The 21,558-nt window shown below is 36.3% G+C and overlaps 1 protein-coding gene across 1 annotated transcript in view; it reads right to left on the reverse strand.

Annotated features, from left to right (window-relative positions):
- Nucleotides 1-5,333: 5,333 nt before the first annotated feature.
- Nucleotides 5,334-21,558, reverse strand: part of lmx1ba (LIM homeobox transcription factor 1, beta a) — a 60,066-nt gene continuing 43,841 nt past the window's right edge. Inside the window, exons 3-8 of the mRNA XM_056244116.1 lie at nt 11,377-11,609; nt 11,123-11,301; nt 8,890-8,967; nt 7,597-7,663; nt 7,235-7,399; nt 5,334-5,690 (exon numbers count right to left, since the gene is read on the reverse strand). Of these exons, the coding sequence (XP_056100091.1) occupies nt 5,533-5,690; nt 7,235-7,399; nt 7,597-7,663; nt 8,890-8,967; nt 11,123-11,301; nt 11,377-11,609 (880 nt within the window). The 3' untranslated portion in view covers nt 5,334-5,532. The remainder of the gene's footprint in view (nt 5,691-7,234; nt 7,400-7,596; nt 7,664-8,889; nt 8,968-11,122; nt 11,302-11,376; nt 11,610-21,558) is intronic.

The raw sequence follows: 21,558 nt of genomic DNA on the forward strand, positions 1-21,558 counted from the left end.
ATGAGCTGGGCACCCTCAGAGGCCAAGCCCACAGGTTCTACAGTTCTGGACGGGGGTGAACAATCGAGCCCCCTGCCTGGGACAGAAGGTCCCTCCTGACTGGTAGCTTAAAGCGGAGGCCCGTCGAGAAGAGAGTCTAGATTGGGGAACCATACTCTGCCCGGCGGGGTTAGAAGTAGGCAAACCTGGTCCCTGCTAACTCTCTCCAGAACTCCCGGGAGCAGGGCGATCGGGGGAAAAGCATACAACGTAGTCTCGGCCATGTTTGTACTATAGCATCCAGTCCCAGAGGAGCTGGATGCATGAGGGAGAACCAAAGTGGACAGTGAGACGTCTCTAGAGACGCAAACAGATCCACTTGTGCCTGGCCGAACACCCTCCATATTTGCTCCACCACCTCGGGGTGGAGCTTCCATTCCATTCAAGAGGTCACTACGTTTCCGGGTGGACCTTGAGATATGTGCCAGCCGGAGACCGCTGCACCCTGAAGCACATGAGGTGGCAGGGTTGGCAGAACGGTTCCCTGAGGGCACCGAATGGAGACAAGCACCGTATAATGAGGTGTTGACCGCTCCTCTTCGGGGGGGGGGGGGGGGGGGGACTGCCCTCACTGGCCTGAGCCCTTGGGCATCAGGACCTCTTTCCTGCAGCCTTCTTGGAAAAAATGACGGTCCTCAGATCAGTCTTACCCCTCGAAGACCGCGGCTGAGACACCTTGGTGTGGAGATTCAGGGGAAAACGGTAGGCCCCGGGGTTGAGGTTGGGACCGTGATGGCAGGAAGCGTTCATCCAGCAAGGTTTTGGAGCAAACGTCCTGCTTTTCTGCTGGCCAGTCAATACTCAGTCTTTCAACTGCTCTTGTCACAACCTCAACCAGCTCCTCAAACGAATGAGACTGAGGTGGCGAATCCTCAGTATCTCTTGCGTCTAATAGTTCACCCTAAAATGAAAAGTAAGTTATTATTTACTCACCCTGGTGTTGTTGTAATGGCGTAAGCCCTTATGAACCACAAAAGGACAATTTTTAAAAAACTGTCCTGCTTGTGCTTGTCCATATAATGGCAGTGAATTGCGAACAGCATCAAGCTTTTTAAAAAAAGACATCATATTTTTTACACGTTCTGGTGTTTACAGTAGGGTTTGGTTAAAAACGAACCGAAATTCAATGTATTATTTAATTAAATTCCTGAGCGTGGCCATTGGTCGTCTGTGCTCGACTGCGTTCATGAGACTGTATTATCACAGCAGTTCACTCTGACTCACACAGAAAAACACACAAGTTTCAAGATTAATGAAAACATGTTTTTGTTGCAATGAAAAATACATATCAACAAAAAAAAATACACTGACAAAAATGGGATGATATGACAATGAAACATCGCCTAAATCAAGAATCTGACATTCACAAATCCCAGTCTGGCCTGCGTATGACCTGTTGTTGTGTTCGCTGAAGCGGAAAACACATTGACATCTGTCTTGTACTGTAATTTCCAGATGAATGCATGTAAAGCTCGGCGTGAATGTGTACACTCTTTGTTTAAAGCAGTCTGTAAATGATAGTTCATTAGTCAATAACATGCTTGTTTGCCTTAAACCAAGCATGACTAATTGGGTTATTCCCGTCACGCTGAGACAGAAAAACTGAGGGAGATATTGGCTTGGTGAAGGGTAAATATTGCCTTATATAATTTACAATAATTACACAAAAAGATCAAAGTTGTGCGTCACTGTCATATTGAAATAGGAACTGTAATATTTGCCAAATTAAGCTCCACGGAAACGGCTTGTTACATGAGTTATGAGTAGCTCATGCAATAAAGACAAACTTTTGTGTTTTAGGTCAAGATCAGATGCAGTTTATAAACATTCATCATTACCAAAATAGGTGCATTTTATATGATATTGTTTTCTGTCCTAGACATTGTTTTTTAAAATGTTTTTGTCAACAACATAAAACCGTTATTCTCAATTTTTTCTTAATCAATGTTTGTAATTAATATTTGACCTTACAGTACACATATTTTTTTTTGCATCTGGCATACTTAAATATCTCTGAAAATGTTTGAAAAATGAATCTTTAAATAACTTGTTGGTACACAAACTTTTATGTTTTCAATTCAGTAGCCTGTTTGTCCCATTTGCAGGTGTAGATCATGCAAAAAAAAAAGCATGTTTAAGTTTTTATGCTTGTATTTATTAAAGGGATACTCCAATTTTTTTGGAATAGGCTCATTTTACAACTCCCCAGAGTTAAACTGTTGAGTTTTACCGTTTTTGAATCCATTCAGCCGATCTCCGGTTCTGGCGGTACCACTTTAAGCATAGCTTAGCATACATCATTGAAGTGGACAAGACCATTAGCATTTTTCACCAAAAAAAATGACCAAAGAGTTTCGATATTTTTCCTATTTAAAACTTGACTCTTCTGTAGTTACATCGTGCACTAAGACCGACGGAAAATGTAAAGTTACGATTTTCTAGGCTGATATGGCTAGGAACTATACTCTCATTCCTGCGTAATAATCAAGAAACTTTACTGCCGTACCATGAGAGCAGCAGGCGTAATGATATGACGCAGCGCCTGAAAATAGGCTACCTTCCGTCAACACAACGGGACTATTTTCAGGCGCTGCGGAGATCGGCTGAATGGATTCAAAAACGGTAAAACTCAACAGTTTAACTCTGGGGAGTTGTAAAATGAGCCTATTTCCAAAAAAAAGTGGAGTATCCCTTTAACATGATGCATGGTCCTATTAAATAAATGAATAAATAAAATAATCAAGAATCAGTGTCAAATATTCGGAGAGAGACCACAGTTAATTTCATATAACGCTAAATTATGATAATTTGTTATTATGAGATAATGTGAGTTATTAATTTGTTGATGTGCTGATTGTGAACGCTGGAAGAAGCCCGGAGGTTGAGCATCCCGAACACACTCTGCATGAGAGCCTCGGAAAGGTTTGACAGTGAACAGGGCGAGCCGAAGGCCACATGGGGGCTCTCAGGGGTCAAAGTTCAGCAGTGTTGTTCACTGAAGTCTCGCTGCATCTCTTGAGACGTGTAAACCTGATGAAGTTTGGATGAACAGATGCGGCTTTACTGTTATACGTTAATCAGACAACAGAGAGAAAACTCTGAGAAGAGAGATTCTATACTTGGTTCTGTCAGGCGCTTCATTCATGCTTTTAGGGGTTCATCCCATCATGGGATCATTTTATGGATTTAGTTTTAATTCATTTTTTGATTGATATTTCTGACATAAGCAGCTCCTACTATGGAAGCTTGTTCACAAATTCTGACTTTTTTCTCACAGTTGCATCTTTAGATCATGCAATTTTGATTTTATAACACCTAACTGTGAATTTTTATCACGCATTTCTGATGTTATAACCAGGGGTGCACACAACTGGTACGCAGGTACGCATGCGCGACATAAATCAGGAATGCGTAATGCCACTTCTGTTACTACGCGCCTTTGCGTAACTGTCGCCAAAATGCAACCTAGGGTCTTTTTGTTAATCTACCCGAGGCAAACTTTCGTTTTAAAGCATAATTAGAATGGAAACGCCACTTTTAAGTTTGACCGTATTTTCGTTTTCGGAGAGCTAGGGGCACGTATATGATAGCAACAAAAATCGCTATTTTTAAAACACTAAGAAGGCTCGACACAACATGAAACTTTGCTCAAAGTATCACCAGGGGACATAACCTCCAGAATTGAGAACATTGTTTGTGTACACAGAGTTTACTAAAAAGAAAGATTTTGAACAACTCACTGTAGCTGTGTCCGCCGGAACAGTAACACCGGCATTTTGTCAGTCAAAAATAGTCGATCTCCGAATGCGAATGAACTGACTCTGAATTTTAGTATTGTTTCTTATGAGGATCCTTTTTCAAATACAAGGTCAATATTGTTTTTCACTTATGACAAAACAACAAATTATCCGTGAATTTTTAATGGAACTAAGCTTTAGGAGCTTTCCATCTTTACTCTCCTCCCTGTTAAGTTGCATTCGGAGATCGACTATTTTTGACTTACAAAATACCGCTGACAGTGAGTTGTTCAAAATCCTCACCATGAAGTCTAATGAACGCGATGGAAACTAAACAATCAAATTACACTTCAAAATAATTATTTCCAAAGATGTTTTCTGTCATTTTAGGTAGTTTTATTCACGCTGATGTAAATTTAAGTGTTCGTTTTTTAAAATAAGTTTGGTCTTTAGTTAGTTATTTGATGCTATAAAACCGGGAATGTGACATCATGATTGACAGCTTCTACACTGAGGAGGACTGCACTTATTAAGACCAGGCTACATATGGGGTGAGTACCAAACACCATCTCCTGGTACTCACCTGAGTAACTCACTGAAAAACTTATGTGCACCCCTGGTTATAACATGCAGTTTATAACTCACAATTACGACTTTACATCACACAATTCTGACTTTATAACTCACAATTATACTTTTATAACATACACAATTCTGACTTCATATCACGCAATTCTGAGAACAAAAAAGAATTGTGTGATGTAAACGCAATTGCTTTATCCAAATACTTTATCAATAGAAAAAAAAATGTAAACCTGTAAAACACGAGTCTTATGCAATCATTTAAGACATTTTTCAGCCCTAGTTCATAAAAGAACCCCATTTAAACTTTCTTATACAAACATCTTCAAGACGCTTTCATTTCACGTTCGGTTCGTTTTTCTCAAATGCAAAATTAAAGTACATTTGGAGGCCCGATCGAAATCGTGTGAAATGTACAATATTTTAAAAGAAAAAAGAAAATAAGTTAAAAGATTTTTTTATTTATCTATTTATTTTTTAGTACCAACAAACTTTGGTAATTTTAGCAGGTTTGAGCAAAAATGCATCCTCTACAATCTCCAAGAATGCAAATGACAAATAAATAGCACAGCGAAATAAACATATACATCTTTAAACATCAACAGTAATACTACATAAAGAGGTTTATGGTACTTACTCTAACACAATTTGTTTTAAATAAAGCTCTGCAGGTTTACTTGGCACGTGTACGTAATAAATATCTAGTCGTCTTCATCAACACACAGCTGTTTCGGCTTGAGTTTTTCAAAACGTTTAAAATCCATATTCTCTCGCGTCCTAATGTATGGTTTGAATACAAAGCAACATAATTGCAATGTACGCAGTAAAGCGTCTCCCACTTGTTGCATTGGTCTACTTATGGTCTAAACATGTTTTGTTCAGTATCCTGCTGTACATGTCCTGTAGCTCCTCTGAAAATATTTGGTTTTTGATGTTCGTTTTCAACATCTTCAGTGTCGCACATACGCTTGGCCAGCTCAGCTTTGAACCTGGATAGATTCAAGACGTCCTCAGCATGTTTCCAACAAAACCAAGATCAGGTTTCATCTGTAGTGTGAGCCGTTTCGTTGTGTTTTCTGGTCTTGGAGTTGGCAGTACAGCGAAGGTTTGTTGGTGTACGTGAGACTGGAGTGTGTGTGTGTGTGTGTGTGTTTAGTCTCAGTGTGATCTGGTTTCAGGAGGCGAAGTATGAGCTCTGCATGGAGTACAGGCGGTCGATGGGGTTTCCCACGCGGGTCTGAAGGGACCCGGCGTCTGACGCGGCCAGAAAGCAGTCGCTCAGGCTGGTCAGAGACGTGTCACTGTCGATGTCGTGGAAAATCGAGTCGTTTCCTAAAGAAGAGCAGACTTAATTAGGTCTAGGTGCTGGAACGGTAGCATGACATAAACCAGATCTTTGCATGGTTTGGGGTTAGTGAGATTTGATCATGATTTTGAAAGAAGTCTCTTCTGCTCACCAAAGCTGCATTTAATTGATCAAAAATACAGTAAAAAATGTGAAATATTATTACAATGTGAAAAAACTTTTTTTTTATTGTAATATATTGTGAAATGTAATTTATTCCTGTGATCAAAGCTGAATTTTCAGCATCATTACTCCAGTCTTCAGTGTCACATGATCCTTCAGAAATAATTCTAATATGATGATTTGATGCTCAACAATTATTGCTGGATAATATTTTTGTGGAAACCATGATATTTTTTTTTCCAGGATTCTTTGATTAATAGAAAGTTCAACAGAACGGCATTTTTTTAAAATAGATTATTTTTTACTAAATCCTAAGCATCCATGCAAAAAAAAAAAAAAATCTTACCGACCCCAAACCTTTTAACATTAGTGTACATAATGAAAGTATAAAAAGATACTCATAATAGTGATCAGAGACAGATGTAATTCGTTTTTACCAATATTTCGTCACCAATATTCTCACTTTGTTACTTCGTTATCAGTTCCTTATTATCATTTCAACTGATAAATACCACAATTTGGTGGATCTTCACAGGCAAATTAACTCAATTAATTAGCTGTTTTACTTTTTTTTTATAGACTGATTCTCAAGTGAGAAAAAAAAAATATATAAAATGATACTAATAATAATATTCATGATACATTAAAAAAAGTGCTGTCAAACCGATTAATCCCAACCAGTATATATATTATATATATATGTGTGTGTGTGTGTGTGTGTGCGCAACACACACACACACACACATATACATATAATATATACATTTAATAGTTATTCAATTATTAATTATACACTATTAAAGATCGATTCTGGATATCAGTTTTTAACTATTTAACCTTAAATATAATTGTGATTGGCTGTAAAAATGCATTATCAATCGATCTCTAATAGTTCTAGTAAAAGTTTCAGCAAGTGCAGCTAATAAACAAATATGGTGAAGTCATTGAACAGAAGCTTCTGATCCTCATGGACACAGTTTACCATAAGCCATAGAAATATGATTACACAAGAGTAGAACTGAGACTCTCGACTGCTTTAATTGGCTATAAAACGTTATATAAAGATCATATAAACGACTCATTTGCGTCAGCTCGCAGCGGGAGCAAACGCACTTATCAATATGTGATGGAGTGCGTCTGAAGGCAGCAGATTCACGCTCGCTTTCTCAGGAGGGCTGCATGTAATTTTATAGTGTAATTTTATAGGCTTTTCAAAAACTAATTGACACTGTTACATAAGGGTGAAGACAGTTTAATGGCACATTTATTTTTAGTGGGCCCATACGTGGCATTAGCGGCCGCTTCTGGTCAATATCATTCCAAAGACAAGCAACGGGACGCGTGTTTTGCTTTGGTAACATCCCTCCGGAGACGTGTGGAAAGAGCGGATGACGTGTTGGTTGCTCACCGTATGGGTTCATGTGATCTCCGGGCATCTGTGGAGGAGTGAGCCCTTGCTGGAACGGGTCTGTGCTGTATCCGTTCGCCTCCATGGACACTAACTGATGTTGTGGAGGCGGAGCCAGTGGCGTATACGAGTTCATCAGATTCTCCATTCGGCTTGAGATCACATCTGCAGAAATGAGTTGAGTTACTAAAAACATAAAGCAGGTGTAAAACCTGCTGGAGAACAGCATATGTTGTGAAAGTGTGTGTGTGTGTGTGTGTGTGTGTGTGTGTGTGTGTGTGTGTGTGTGTGTGTGTGTGTGTGTGTGTGTGTGTGTGTGTGTGTGTGTGTGTGTGTGTGTGTGTGTGTTGGGAGTCTCGTACCTTGTCCGATTCTCTGAGAGTTTTGCTGCTCTTGTTGCTGCTGTTGTCGGCGCGCTAACTTCTTCATCTGAGCGCAAACAGAGGAACATACAAATACTCAATCAACTATATTGAACTCTATTGAAGAGTTACTTAGGCCAGGGGTTTTTAGGGAATACTAGGCAGTGTTATTTTAGTATTATTTATATATAATAGCCTATTATTATAGTTTTTATTAATATTTTTAATTGCCTGTTATTTTTACACTTTCAGTTTTCAGCTTTTGTCATTTTTATTAGTTTTTTTATTTATTATAATATTTAGTTTTTATTTATTATATTTTCCGTTAGTAATTTTAGTGATTTGACTTCTAAAACTAAAATGTGACAAATTAAAAAAATAAATAAATCATAAAAGATAAGATGTAAATACATTAATTAATTCATTAATAGATAAATAATTTGATTAAAATAATAAATAAATAAATAAATAATACATCTACTTAACAGTACAGTAATATAGCAAGCTTATTAATATTTTGAAAGTAGCTATTATTTTTTTCCGTTTTCACATAATTAAAAAACAATATTAATATTTAGGTTTAATTAATTTTTCATTTCAGTTTTAGTTTATTAAGTTTATTTTCGGTTAGTAATTTGAGGGATTAAACTTAAACTGAAGTGTAACAAAATGTAATAATAAATAAATAATGAAAGAAAATATATAAATAAATAAAGTAATAAATAAATATTTTGATTAAAATAAAAAAATTATAGAATGATTTAATAAAAAAAAGATTTGAATAAATAATACAGTACAGTACTATAGCAAGTTTTTATTCATATTTTGAATTATTATTTTTATACTTTGTTTAAATTTTAATCAAATTAAAAAAATAAAATGTTTACATTTTTTGTGCTTAATTTTGTTACGTGCTTATGTCATATATATATATATATATATATATATATGTATTAATTAAAATTTATGTATATTAAATTACAATATAGGTTTAATACATTTTATAAAGTAAAATAAATAAATTATTAAATAGATGAATGAATTATTAATAAATCTGTACAACAGTAATAATACATCTGTAGAACAGTATTAAAGTGAGTAAAAAATATATATACTTACTCTATAGTCACATATTTATAATATTATTTTTCACAGTATACATTGGGTCTTCCTATATGAACATATACAGGCTGGGGGTTCCTCACACAAGGCTGATGTTCTCTGGTTGCCCATTGCATGAACAGATTGAGCAGCTGTGAGCTAGGCTGGGTTCAGATCTCTGGATGAGCTCACCTTTGCTCTTTGGTTCTGAAACCACACCTGGACGACTCGAACGCTCAGACCGGTCTCAGCAGCCAGAGTCTCTCGGACCTGAAACAACACCGGCAATGAACATCAACGTCTCGTATACACTGTAACAAGAAAATGTCAAAGTTGTAAATAAAACCAAAGATTTTAGAGTACGTTTTACAAGAAAATACTTCTCAGTCTTTCTATACTCAATGTGTTACTTGCAGTTTCTTTGTAATTATTTGTAAAATTTGACTGCAATTACTGAGTGACAATGGTTTGCAACACTGTATCTTGTGTTGTAAATGATGTGATCTTATGTGATTTTTAAGATTTTCTTATTATGTGTTTTAATGTTGTGATTTTATGTGCTCTTTATGTTCTTGGGTCTTTTTCTGTCATTCTGTCTTGTCTGTTGGTTATTCTTTAAATGAACTTACTTGCATTGTGGAAAGCACATTGGTCAACAGCTGTTGTTTTAAATTGTGCTATACAAATAAATTGTCATTGTCAAGACAGTTGTTTGTCAGTGTACGCAGACATTTGACCAGCAGCGTGAAGTCTGATCCCTCAGCGTTTGCCATTTGTATATGAAATATTCACATTATTCATTTAGCAGACACTTTTATCCAAAAGTGACTAATAATATGCATTATGCAATAGTCAAGTCAAGTCAAATAGCGCTTTTTACAATATAGATTGTTTCAAACGAGCTTTACAGTGATAACAGGAAAATAATGCAACAAAGTTTGTAGTTTTAAAAGAAAATAGTGTCATCGCCCAGCTTAAGTAAGTTCAGTGATGGTTCATTTTTGTTGTAAAAAAGTTATACATTTAGTTCATTTATATATACAGCCGCTATGGAGAAAACCGTGATGTCATCGTCCAGCTCAGTTCAGTTCTCATTTAATAGTGTCAATCCACACAGATCAATAATATTGTTGAAGCCAATAGACGGTCCATTGACATGCTGTGTGCCGCTACTATGCTGTTTTCAAAGGCTACTCATTTTGTTTTGGAGTCTCCTACTATAGGTTTACGAAATAAAAAAACACACACATAGCACATCACCTCTTTTTTCACAGTGTCTGAAACAGTTAGTTTGAAGATTCAGTCTCTCTAAACTGTGATTGGTCGACCGCTTACAGCGCGTGTCAGAAACCAAACTTCCATTATCATATCTGAATTTCAGATCCAGAGGCTCCAGTGATACCAACAGTAATGATGTCGTTCATTTTACAGTATCAGTTTGAGCCCTAGTCCTCATCCTTATGAAGAAAACAGCGTCTTTTCTAAATGTCCACAGCACGAACCAAACTCTTCCGATCTCAGCTACAACTACAGTGTTTGAGGGCGAATTCGTAGTCTCTGGATATCAAAAGTGTTTCTAATATGGTTGGTTTTAATGCGAATGTTAAAAGTTGGTTATTAGATCGGTTGTTTTAGTGATGAATTTGTATTAGTGTATTATGTGGATGTTTAATTGTGATTGTAAACTTTGCAAATGTGGAAACTTATTGTAGCTTTTGCATTTATAATAGTATGCAATGCCAAAGTAACCTATCACTATGAGGGAAGTTTGTGCTTTACATCAAGGACCGCAAATGGAAATTAGTTTTTTAATTTATTGCGTTATCCTTCACAAATGAGTGTATATTTCACTCATTTTTTGTCTAATAAATCAAATCAAATCAAATCGTTTCCTATTTTTTAGGAGACAATAACTTCATTTATCTTTGATCTTTAAAACTTTGCAGGCCTTTCACATTCACAAACAGTCATTGCATGAAAGGTAATAACCGAAACAGCATAATAGGCGCACTTTAAAGTAGCTAAAGACAGGTTGCACATTCAAGAAATATATATATTATGAAGACTTCAGATGACGCAAACTCTGAATCAACATGCGCCAATGCTACATTTTTCTAAATGTCATAATATTAACAAAAAAATGTATTCATTACTTCAATGAGCTCATTGTTTCTGCCTTAAATTATTACACAGTTTAAATGAATACATTTTTAGCTAACTGTGATTTGTATATGTACATTTCTGAAATACATAACTTAGACAGTTTCCTCTGATAATAGATCACTCTCAATTGTAAAGTGGACTCATCTGGACTTTGAAACGATGTGTATTGTGAAAAGCGCTATACAAATCAATGAAAATTGAATTGAATATTCATTTAAGGTTGGTTTGGGGTTTATTTGAGCTCTTTTGAAGGAGGTCTCACCTTTCTGCATGGTTTGGAGGAGACCTCGAAGGAGGCCTTGAAAGCGCGCCGCTGCTGTGTGGTGAGGATAGTGCGAGGTCTTTTGGGTCTGCGCGGGTCTTTGCCATCATCGCTGCCTTTACCCTGTCCTCCTGCTCCTTTCTCCTGCTTCACATCCACCTCTTCATCCTCACTCTTATCTGCAGAAACACACATTTTAACATCACCTTTCTTCGGAGAGCAGACGAGAGCAGAGGCTAGAGTTGTGTTCTCACCGGAGTCGGACATCTCCGGGCTGACGGAGCGCAGCAAGTCCTTCTCTCTCTCGTAGTCGCTCTTACACAGCAGCTGTCCCTCCTTCAGGACGAACTCGTCTCCTTTACACAGCTGCCGCTCACACACACAGCAGCAGAAGCAGTTCAGATGATACACACTCTCCAGTGCGCGCATCACAAACTCAGTGGGAGCGATCTTCTCCAGACAGCCGCTGCATTTGGTCGCGAACAACCTGACGAGGAGAAACGACTAATTAAAACTGACTCAAAACACGTCCATGGTCACATTGTACATAATTAGTGCACGCATAAGTGTGTGTTTTCATATTATTTCTTTAAAATTCATATTTATTTTACTCTGAAATGACTAATATTTTTGCTGATGTAACCAAGGCGAAGACAAATAATATTAGCAAATAGTATAATAGTTAATTTTCCATAAATCAAGTTAAATGCATTGCATTTGTTATTTTAAATGTTTAAAAGAATTCACAATGTTTTTGCTGCAAAAGAGTTTTTTTTTTTTTCAAATATACACTACCGTTCAATTTGGAGTCTTTTTTTAAAAAGAAATTAATGCTTTTATAAAGCAAGGATGCCCTGCATTTATTAAAGGTGACAGAAAAGACATTTATAATGTTAGAAAAGATTTCTATTTCAAATATATGCTGTTCTTTCAAACTTTCTATTCAGCAAAAAATATTGCGCTTTCTACAAAAATATCAAGATGCACAACTGTTTTCAACATTTCAAATGTTTCTTGAGCATCAAATCATCATATTAGAGTGATTTCTGAAGGATCATGTGACACTGAAGACTGGAGTAATGATGCTGAAAATTCAGCTTTAATCACAGAAATAAATTACATTTTACTATATATTCAGAACAGAACAGTTGTTTTAAATTGTAATAATATTTCACAATTTTACTATATTTATTATGAAATAAATGCAGTCTTGGTGAGCAGAAGAGACTTCGTTCAAAAACCTTTAAAATCTTACTGACCCCAAACTTTTGAATGGCAGTGTAAAGTAAGTGAGTTCACCGATTTTAAGTGAATTATGCTCAAAACACTATATGCAAAAACCACATATTGTAGGCTACACAGCAGGATCTCTGGTCTTAATTATTTGAAGTACAACGTGAAACAGCAAAGCACAAGAGTGACTCATTTCTTTGGTTAATACTCAAACCCCCTGACGTGAAATCCGCTGCAAAGCTCAATAATTCTGAAGCATTAAGCAGATCTTCCCTCAGAGCGGCGTCTTCTCCCACACCAATAAAGTTCATCCATAAATATCACAAGCGCACAGATCAATGCGTGACTGACACCGGACGCCCCAGCGGTGCCGCCGCGCTCATGATTATGACTTTGAAAGAGATTTTTAATAAGCCTCGAGATATGATGGTATCATGAGGTGAGACGCCACAAAAGAGTTTTACAGAGGAGTCAATATTCAGAGAAGGACCCACAGGAAGGAAAAACCACAGATGAGATCTCTCTGATATCTCTACTGTTTCTCACAGACAGCATTGAAGGAGACTTTTGCTGAAGATGTTTCTCCTGACGGAAAGACCGTGGCGGTCTGGCAAGTTTTCAGAAGAGATCTCAAACTGTGCTCAAACTCGCCAACGTCACAAAAACTGCTATCAAAAGTCAAAGATCTCAACAAACACATTTCTTTTAGCTTATTGTATGACATATTTGTCTCATTATTACGGAAGCGTATTGCATTCACTTGAAGAAAAAAATCTACTCTGTTTTTCTGAATTAACGAGTTAATTATCTCAGAATTACGAGATAATCTTTCATGGAAAAAAAGTTTTTGCTCTGTTTTTCTGAATTTCTGAGTTTTTGAGATAATCAAGTCATTAATTCAGAAAAACAGAGCAAAAAAAAATTTTCCATGAAAAATGATCTTGTAATTCGGAGATAGTTAACTCGTTAATTCAGAAAAAAAGAGCAAAAACTTTTTTTCCATGAAAAATTATCTCGTAATTCTAAGATAATTAACTCATTAATTCAGAAAAACAGAGTCGATTTTTTTCTTCAAGTGAATGCAATACGCTTCCGTACATTATACCATTGGGGTCATTTTTAAAAAAGAGATTAGCCTACTTTTATTCATTATGGACTCATTAAATTGGAAAAAAAAATGACACTAAAGACATTCATAATGTTACAAAAGATTTCTATTTCAAGTAGTTCTTTTGAACTTTCGATTCATGAAAGAAATGTGTCAAGGTTTCCACAAAAATATGAAGCAGCACAACTGATTTCGACATTGATAATAATCATAAATGCTTCTTGAGCATCAAATCATCATATTAGAGTGATTTCTGAAGGATCATGTGACACTGAAGACTGGAGTAATGATGCTGAAAATTCAGCTTTCATCACAGGAATAAATTACATTTTACAATATATTCACAACATAGAAAACAGTTGTTTTAAATTGTAATAATATTTCACAATATTACTGTTTTTACTGAATGTTTTTGATCAAATAAATGAGAGAATAAATAAAAGAGACTTAAATAAAATAAATCTAACAGGACCCCAAACTTTTGAACAGTAGCGTATATTATTTCTCCTACAAGAAGCAACAGAGAAAAAGTTGATAATTATATGATTCCATTGAGCCTGAATGAGCAACTTTCAGCAATACCGTTTTCTACAACGTACAAGATGTTCAATCCTCTCACCCAAACCCTTTCTTTCTCCATCTTCTGCTAATGTTTAATAATCGCACACGTTTCCCTTCTTCCTCTGTCTGTCTCTTCCCATTATGCTGGTGTCTGTAATTCCCATGATCCTTCTGGAGATGTCCCTTTCTTATATTGTGCTTGAGAACTAATCCTGTCCTTTTCTCTGGCCTTTGTTGACAGGACCACAGCGCCGGCTTTGTCCCGAGTCTTTGTCAGAACAGCCGTGAGTGACACTTGCATCAGTGCGACTCTTCAAGTAACGTTAGCAGAACGTTCGTTCAGTGTTATCTGTTCTTAAAAAAAATGTTATTGTTCATAATTTTTCCCCCCCGGGAACATTTTAGTTGGATGTTTGTCTAATGGTTTTTAAATGTTACTACCTGTTTCAGAATGTTCGGAACATTCAAAAGTTTCAGAATGTTCGGAACATTCAAAAGTAACATTCACATTATGTTCTCAAAATTATAAAATGGAATGTTCCCGAGTCAAGAATGCACATGCACAAATCCCTACGACTACAAACCACAAAAACTCGGTTACACACTGAAGATTTACATTAGTAAAACTAACTATGAGTAATGATTGTTTGACTTAAGACAAGCAATGTGGAAATTAACTAAAAGAAGATGGTGCATAAGATTTTTGGGTTACACTTTATTTCAATGGTCCACTTTAGACATTCTTCTAACCAAGTAAATTTGCAACATGTGCATTAACTCTCATTAGAGTATTAGACTGTGTTCGAGTTAGTAGAATAAGTTGACATTACAAAGTTAGCTACTTATAGTTAGTAAAATGTCTATAGTGGACCATTGAAATAAAGTGTAACCGGTTTTTGGTCTCTTTTATGTGTGTGTGTGTGTGTTAGAGAGAGAAAGTACCATAAGAAAGAACTTGTTTTGATTGACACTGTGCAGTTGTTGAAACTAATCCCTCTTTAATACCATTAAGGACAACCTTAAGAAGTGAAAGTCTTCACGCTCAGTCAGTCATGCTTAGAAAAGCCTTCAGATCTGTGGTCTTCAATGTGTGCATGTGATATTGATGTTTGTATGTGTGAGGGGGGATTTTATTTTTCCTTCTCTCTGTATTTGTTTGCTATAGATCAGAAATGTAACAAACACAAACAATAATTTATCCCTCGTTTGCCGCCACCAAAGTTGTTCAGAGCAGACACGTCTGAACGGGCTTATGGAAAACCACCAAACATCTCTCCAAACACCAAACACCAGCCCGACCGAGAGAGAGAGAGCTTAAGACCAGAGATTACTTACAACAACATCTCTTCAGATCCGCTCTAGGTGCTTTAGAAACAAGAAGACATCATGTAGAATTCACTTATTTTACCTCTGCGTATCAAAGTTTATGCATCAACTTTTGCTTCTAAAATTCCTTTGGAGAAATGAAAACACAAATTATTAAACTGTTAATTGTAAAAGTATACAAAATGAACGTGGAACAGCTCATTCGAAATATTCTCACATCAAAGCAATGGTTAACTGAGGGAAATCGTATCAATTCTCATTAAAACAAATTGTTAATAAAAAATTAAGTTGTTATATTAATTTAGAAAATTTATTTTTAAAAATCAACCCCAAAAATACTGTGTAACAAACTAACACAAAATAAAATAAAGTAAACAATAATAAAATAAAACAAAACACAAATCATGAGAAAGATTTTCACATCAAATCAATGATAAACTTTGAGTGAAATGTGATGAATTTTCACATGAATGAAAAAAAAAGTGTGTTCATAAAAATAAACGTTACAATTAATTAGTTATGTTAATAAAATGAATATAGAAAATTTTTTTTTTTAAATAGTGATGGTCTTATATAGCCTAGCTAGATAGCATTATTGAGTATTATGGGCATATTCATGCCCAAAAAATACTGTGTAACAAATTAAAAATAAAATAAATAAAATATTAAAAAACAGCCTCATTTAGAGAATGTCATAGACACATGTGGCTAAGGAATCACCAAGCAACCACACATCAATGTGCTAAAAACAAATTGGCAACCCCATAGCAACACCCTGGCAACAAGCCACAGCAGGTTTGCATGGGCAAAACAAGACAACAATTTCAGAGAAAATACTTTTCCTCTCTTACTAACTAACAATCCCATCCTACAAGTGTTGATCTAACACTCATTGACACAATATTCATTGTTGAGCACACTTATTTTTACATCTGCGTATCAAAGTTTATGCATCAACTTTTGCTTCTAAAATTCCTTTGGAGAAATGAAAACACAAATTATTAAACTGTTAATTGTAAAAGTATACAAAATGAACGTGGACCAGCTCAGAATCTCACTAGAAAGGTTTGATTTCATATTGAGATTTTCATATATAAGGCACCTGAGGAATGCGAGACACATGCATTCAATTGTAACTGGTACGTCATTTCAAAGTAATTATATCCTTTTTAACCAATCTTTTTACATTGCCTTTTGATGGCATTATGGACTTGCAGACCTCTCAATGTGTGTGTGTTTGAGTGCGTGTGTGCGCCTGTGTGTGTGTTTGATTTTTCCAACCGCCTCTTCCACATCCATACAGCACAGATGCATGTGCACTACAAAAGGACTAAAGATGTCATTAAACCCTGGCGCTTTCCTCTGAAGGTACTGTATGGAAAATACCCTGTAGTCCACACACACACACACACACACACCACATTTAACTACACTCTGACCCTATCAAAGCATATAAGCCACATCCACTCGCCTCTATAAAATTCGAAAGGTCTCAGATGCATCGAGTGTCGGAAGTGGGACTCGAGGTTCAATAACGATTTACTTAACTTAAAACACTTGAACAATGACAATTTATTCTTTTAAATGTATATATAACTTTATACAATAGGCCTAGAAAATGTTTCAAAACAGATTCACATTAATAGCGTTGTTAATGTTGAAAAATTCATCAATTCTGAAACAAATTCAATTTCAGCTGTAAAGCAGCTCTACAGAAACAATATCATTCAGTTCAAATTCTGTTCTCATCGATAATGATTCTAAATATTAATTATATATATATATCAATAAACCCCAGTCTAGGAAGATCATGCATTGCATAATAAAGAACAAGTTATCAAGGTTACAATTTATTTTAAGGTGTCCATGTTACAGAGTGATTATACATTTAAGTACTGAGTAATAATAATTAACTACATGTATACTATAGGGTTAGGGTTTAGGGTTAGTTGCATGTAATTATGCATAATTTACAGTTATTACTACATTATGTAACATGTGTAACAAGGACACTGTAAAGTAAAGTGTTACCGTTATCAAATATAAACAGTTCTGTAAAATTACAACAAGCTATGTGAAAATGATTGGGTTTGGCAGATTTATTCAATTACAAGTTTATTAGTGTTTTAATAGACCTAAATGATCACGACAACCACCCCAAATATGACACAATTGATCACGTAGACTACGGTAATTGTTATGCTTTCATTTGACTACAGTGGCTGTGTGAATTAGCTCTAAACGTGTCTGATTAGACTGAAGTTAAGAGGTGTGTGTTCAGCGCTGTAGTAAATGAAGCGTGTGTTTGTCCAGGGCCTCACAGTAAACTCCTGCCCGGATGATACAAGCTCATCAGTCACTGCTCAACTCATATTAGCATTCGAATCGCCCATAGACATGCTAAATTCACGATTAAGATCGAAACGCAAACACAGACGAGCGGAAAGAGAGCATGTCAGGATATCTTTGAAAAAGGAGTATAAAAAATAGATTTGGATGTATCTCACGAAATCTGATATTAATTTCCACCCAAAATAAAAAAAATAAAAAATTATGGAAGAGAAATAATAAATTGCATGTAGCAAATTAAGCCGAATTAAAAAAAAATTATCGATAAATACATTGCTTACTTGCTTTACATGTTAAAATAATGAGAAAGATGTTTTTGCATCAAAGCAATGATAGAATGCGCTGAATTTTCATAAATATAATAAAAAAATATATTATTAAAACATTTAATTTATATTAAAGTTAATTAGTTATATACGTAAAATGTATATAAAAAAATATTATTGTATAACATAATATATGTATAGAATCCATAGACATCATGTTATATAAGATAATAATGTTACCTATTTTTCCCCTTCTTTTCCACCTGTGCAAATGGTCATATAAAATTTGTCATATAAAACTAAATTAAGTTTGTTTTGGGGAGAAAGCACATGCGGACTAGCGTGTGACTAATGCAAAACTGCAGAATAAAGTTTTTTTAAATAGCAATCGGAGCGAAGGAAAGGAAAGGGACAGATGAAATCAAAGATGAGAAAGGGGAGAGAGTGTGTGAAAGGAATACAGCAGGTACACAGTGTGTGAGTGTGTGTGTGTGTGTTTGGACAGCTGCTTTTCCTGAGTTTGGCAGCTCTATTCAGACTGGGGTTTACTCAGCTCTGCCACAACAGCAAACAGAGTATGAGCGAATAATGGAGCACGCACACAAAGGCAACACACAAACACACGCACAAAACACTGTGTTACACTTGCTTTACACTTAAAAATAAAACCGTAAGTTCAGCAAAGAACTATTTTTGCTGTATAATGTTCTTGAATTGAACTAAAAAGACTAAAAATGCTCTTGATGCCACATTATTCTTCAGATCAGTGTAATGCCATTCTGTTTTTTTTATAAACCACTAGAACATAAATGGTTTTCTAAAGAATACAGTAATTAAAAACTTGAAAAGTTTGCCTATGGCATCAGGCTGTAAAACCATTTCTGGAGCTTTCATTTTCAGTGTGCAAGTCATCTATTAGGAAATACATAGAAGCGCATTGAAGCTGATTAGAGGGTAATTTCTTACAGACCCGAACAGATCTGAGCTCATGGTCTAAAAATGGTCCCTCAGAAGTCCAGGTTTTGTGTAGGTAGCAGAAGAAACCCTGGCCACAGAATCTGTGCAGTATTCGGGACGTATTATCAAACCCAGATCCGACCACAGGCCTGAATGGAGTCCATTCTCTCTCAGCTTCTTATTGGCTGTGGTTCAAAACCTTGTGAGCAGACTAGCTAGACAGCATTATTGGGTATCATATTGGCATATTCGTGGCCAAAAATGCTGTCTTGGTAGGAGGGGGGGGGGGGGGGGGGGGAAATATTAAAAAAGTAAATTTAATTTAAAAAAAATATAGTTATAAAGATTCTCACATCAAAGCAATGGTTAACTTTGAGGGAAATGTGATGAATTTTCAATAAAAAAAAAAGTATGTTCATAAAAATAAACGTTACAATTATTTAGTTATATTAATAAAATGAATATAGTAATGGTTTTATATAGCCTAGCTAGATTATTGAGTATTATGGGCATGTTCATGCCCAAAAATGTTGTGTAACAAATTAAAAATAAAATAAGTAATATAAAAAAAACAGCCACATTTAGAGACCAGAATGTCATAGACACGTGTGGCTAAGGAATCACCAAGCAACCACACATCCATGTGCTAAAAACAAATTGGCAACCCCATAGCAACACCCTGGCAACAAGCCACAGCAGGTTTGCATGGGCAAAACAAGACAACAATTTCAGAGAAAATACTTTTCCTCTCTTACTAACTAACAATCCCATCCTACAAGTGTTGATCTAACACTCATTTCCTCTAAATCTGACCCAGTTTAATGAGTCTCTCTCCTCATCTGGTGCATTTCCATGTTGGTTTGGCTGATGTAAAGCAGACGTCGCTGTTTAGCACGGCTCAGCGGGGCTCTATTCGCTGCTAAAGTGAGCGATCTGACAATATACCCAGAGCTGCAGTTACGCGCCCTGTAATTGCCGTCTAGGGGTTGCAGCTGCTTGGCTTGAAGATAAGCCAATCAGAAAGAGGCCAGCACATGATTGACAGGAGGATATTGCTAATACCCCCACCTCCTCAAGCGTCCCATTGGCTGACACAAAGAACACAAGGGTTTATTTTACATGAGGGGCATCTGTGCAAACCAATAAAGCCTGGTAGAACCACAAGAGTGGCAAGCCAGATTTTCCTCAAGATCTATAGCGTTGCTTAATCTCGGGCTTAACGTAGATGTCAAAAGGCCAGCGCGCTCTCCAGAGCAGATGTGCCGGGTTTTGTTGTCCAGTATACACCATATGAACTAGTTCTGGAGAGAATCAAAGTGAAGAGATCACGACGGAGAGTTAATTAAGTGGACGCTCCTTGAAGTGAACAGCTCTCGCTTTTAGGCTTCGTTCCAAAACCTAGTGAGCGGCCTTGCTGTCTGCAGCCTAGATAGGGGGCATCCGAACCCAAACGGACCCACATACCGTAAGCAAACTATCTGGAAAGCTCTACATAGGCAGTAATACAAAAGTAAATTGCTCCAAGAGAGTTACTATCAACATGATACTCTAATAAGCATACAAATATACATGTCTTTCTACAATTCAAAAGCAGCTTTACAAAAAGCAACAACAATTGGTTACACTATTTTAAGGTGACGTAGTTGCATTGCAATTACTCAAATGAGTATATGAATTAACTGCATGTAACTACTATAGGGTTAATTACATGTAATTAGGCATAATTTGCTGTTATTACTATAGTAAGTACTGTACATGTAGTAACAAGTAACCTCACCTTAAAATAAAGTGTTACCAAAAAACACACAGCCCAAGCCACCAGGAATAAAAATAATACAAATTATAATGATACATACATAAATTATAAGCAAGTTAACTATTATTAGAAATATACTATAAAATAAAATTATACATAATATAAAAATAGAATTATAAATGCATTTATAATCAACACTGAGCTCATTGCTTTGCATTCTGGGATGTTTCTCTTGGTGCGATTATGCCTTCGAATTTGGATAAAAGATATCTTGGAAGGATAATTATGCCTCCCTTTAGGATTTAAAAAGGTGTCTCTCCCTTAAAATGCTGTCTAGGTAGGCAGCTCACTAGTTTTTGGCACAGAGCCACAGTCTGCCATCCATGAGGTTACCGCATTGAAACACAAACGTCAAACGAGGGAGAGTCCTCGGCCCGAGGCTGGATAAGCCTGAGACCAGAGCTCGCAGTCAGGTTTTAAATTACCCGTGACCCTCGTGCTCTGCCCAGAGAGACTAAACAAACAGTAATATGGGCCGTTTTGAAGAGGAGGTCCTCGAGCATGTTAAGGAGTTCTGCTGTGGAGACTCTTTAACAAGGGCTTCTTAATCTGTGGCTGGGGGTTTACGCCGGTGACCCAGCTGTGAGATTACGGCGAGTCTCAAGTGCCTCACCTCGACCCCCGATCAATCCCTCTTAGAGAAGCTTTAGCCACATCTGAGAGTGATGCTGGATTAGTCTGTGTGTTTTCCCACCATTTTATGGACCTTTGGCTGTGCAACGGGATGTTTGTTTGAGTTTTAATTAGCACTGGTAATCCTTAGATTATTAGACCTGAGGTCTGGAATGTTTACTCTGCGAACGCCCGCGAAATATCTGGC

Source organism: Rhinichthys klamathensis, unplaced genomic scaffold (assembly GCF_029890125.1).
Source record: "Rhinichthys klamathensis goyatoka isolate OS25496 unplaced genomic scaffold, OSU_Roscu_1.1 h1tg000911l_1, whole genome shotgun sequence".
Lineage (NCBI taxonomy): Eukaryota > Metazoa > Chordata > Actinopteri > Cypriniformes > Leuciscidae > Rhinichthys > Rhinichthys klamathensis.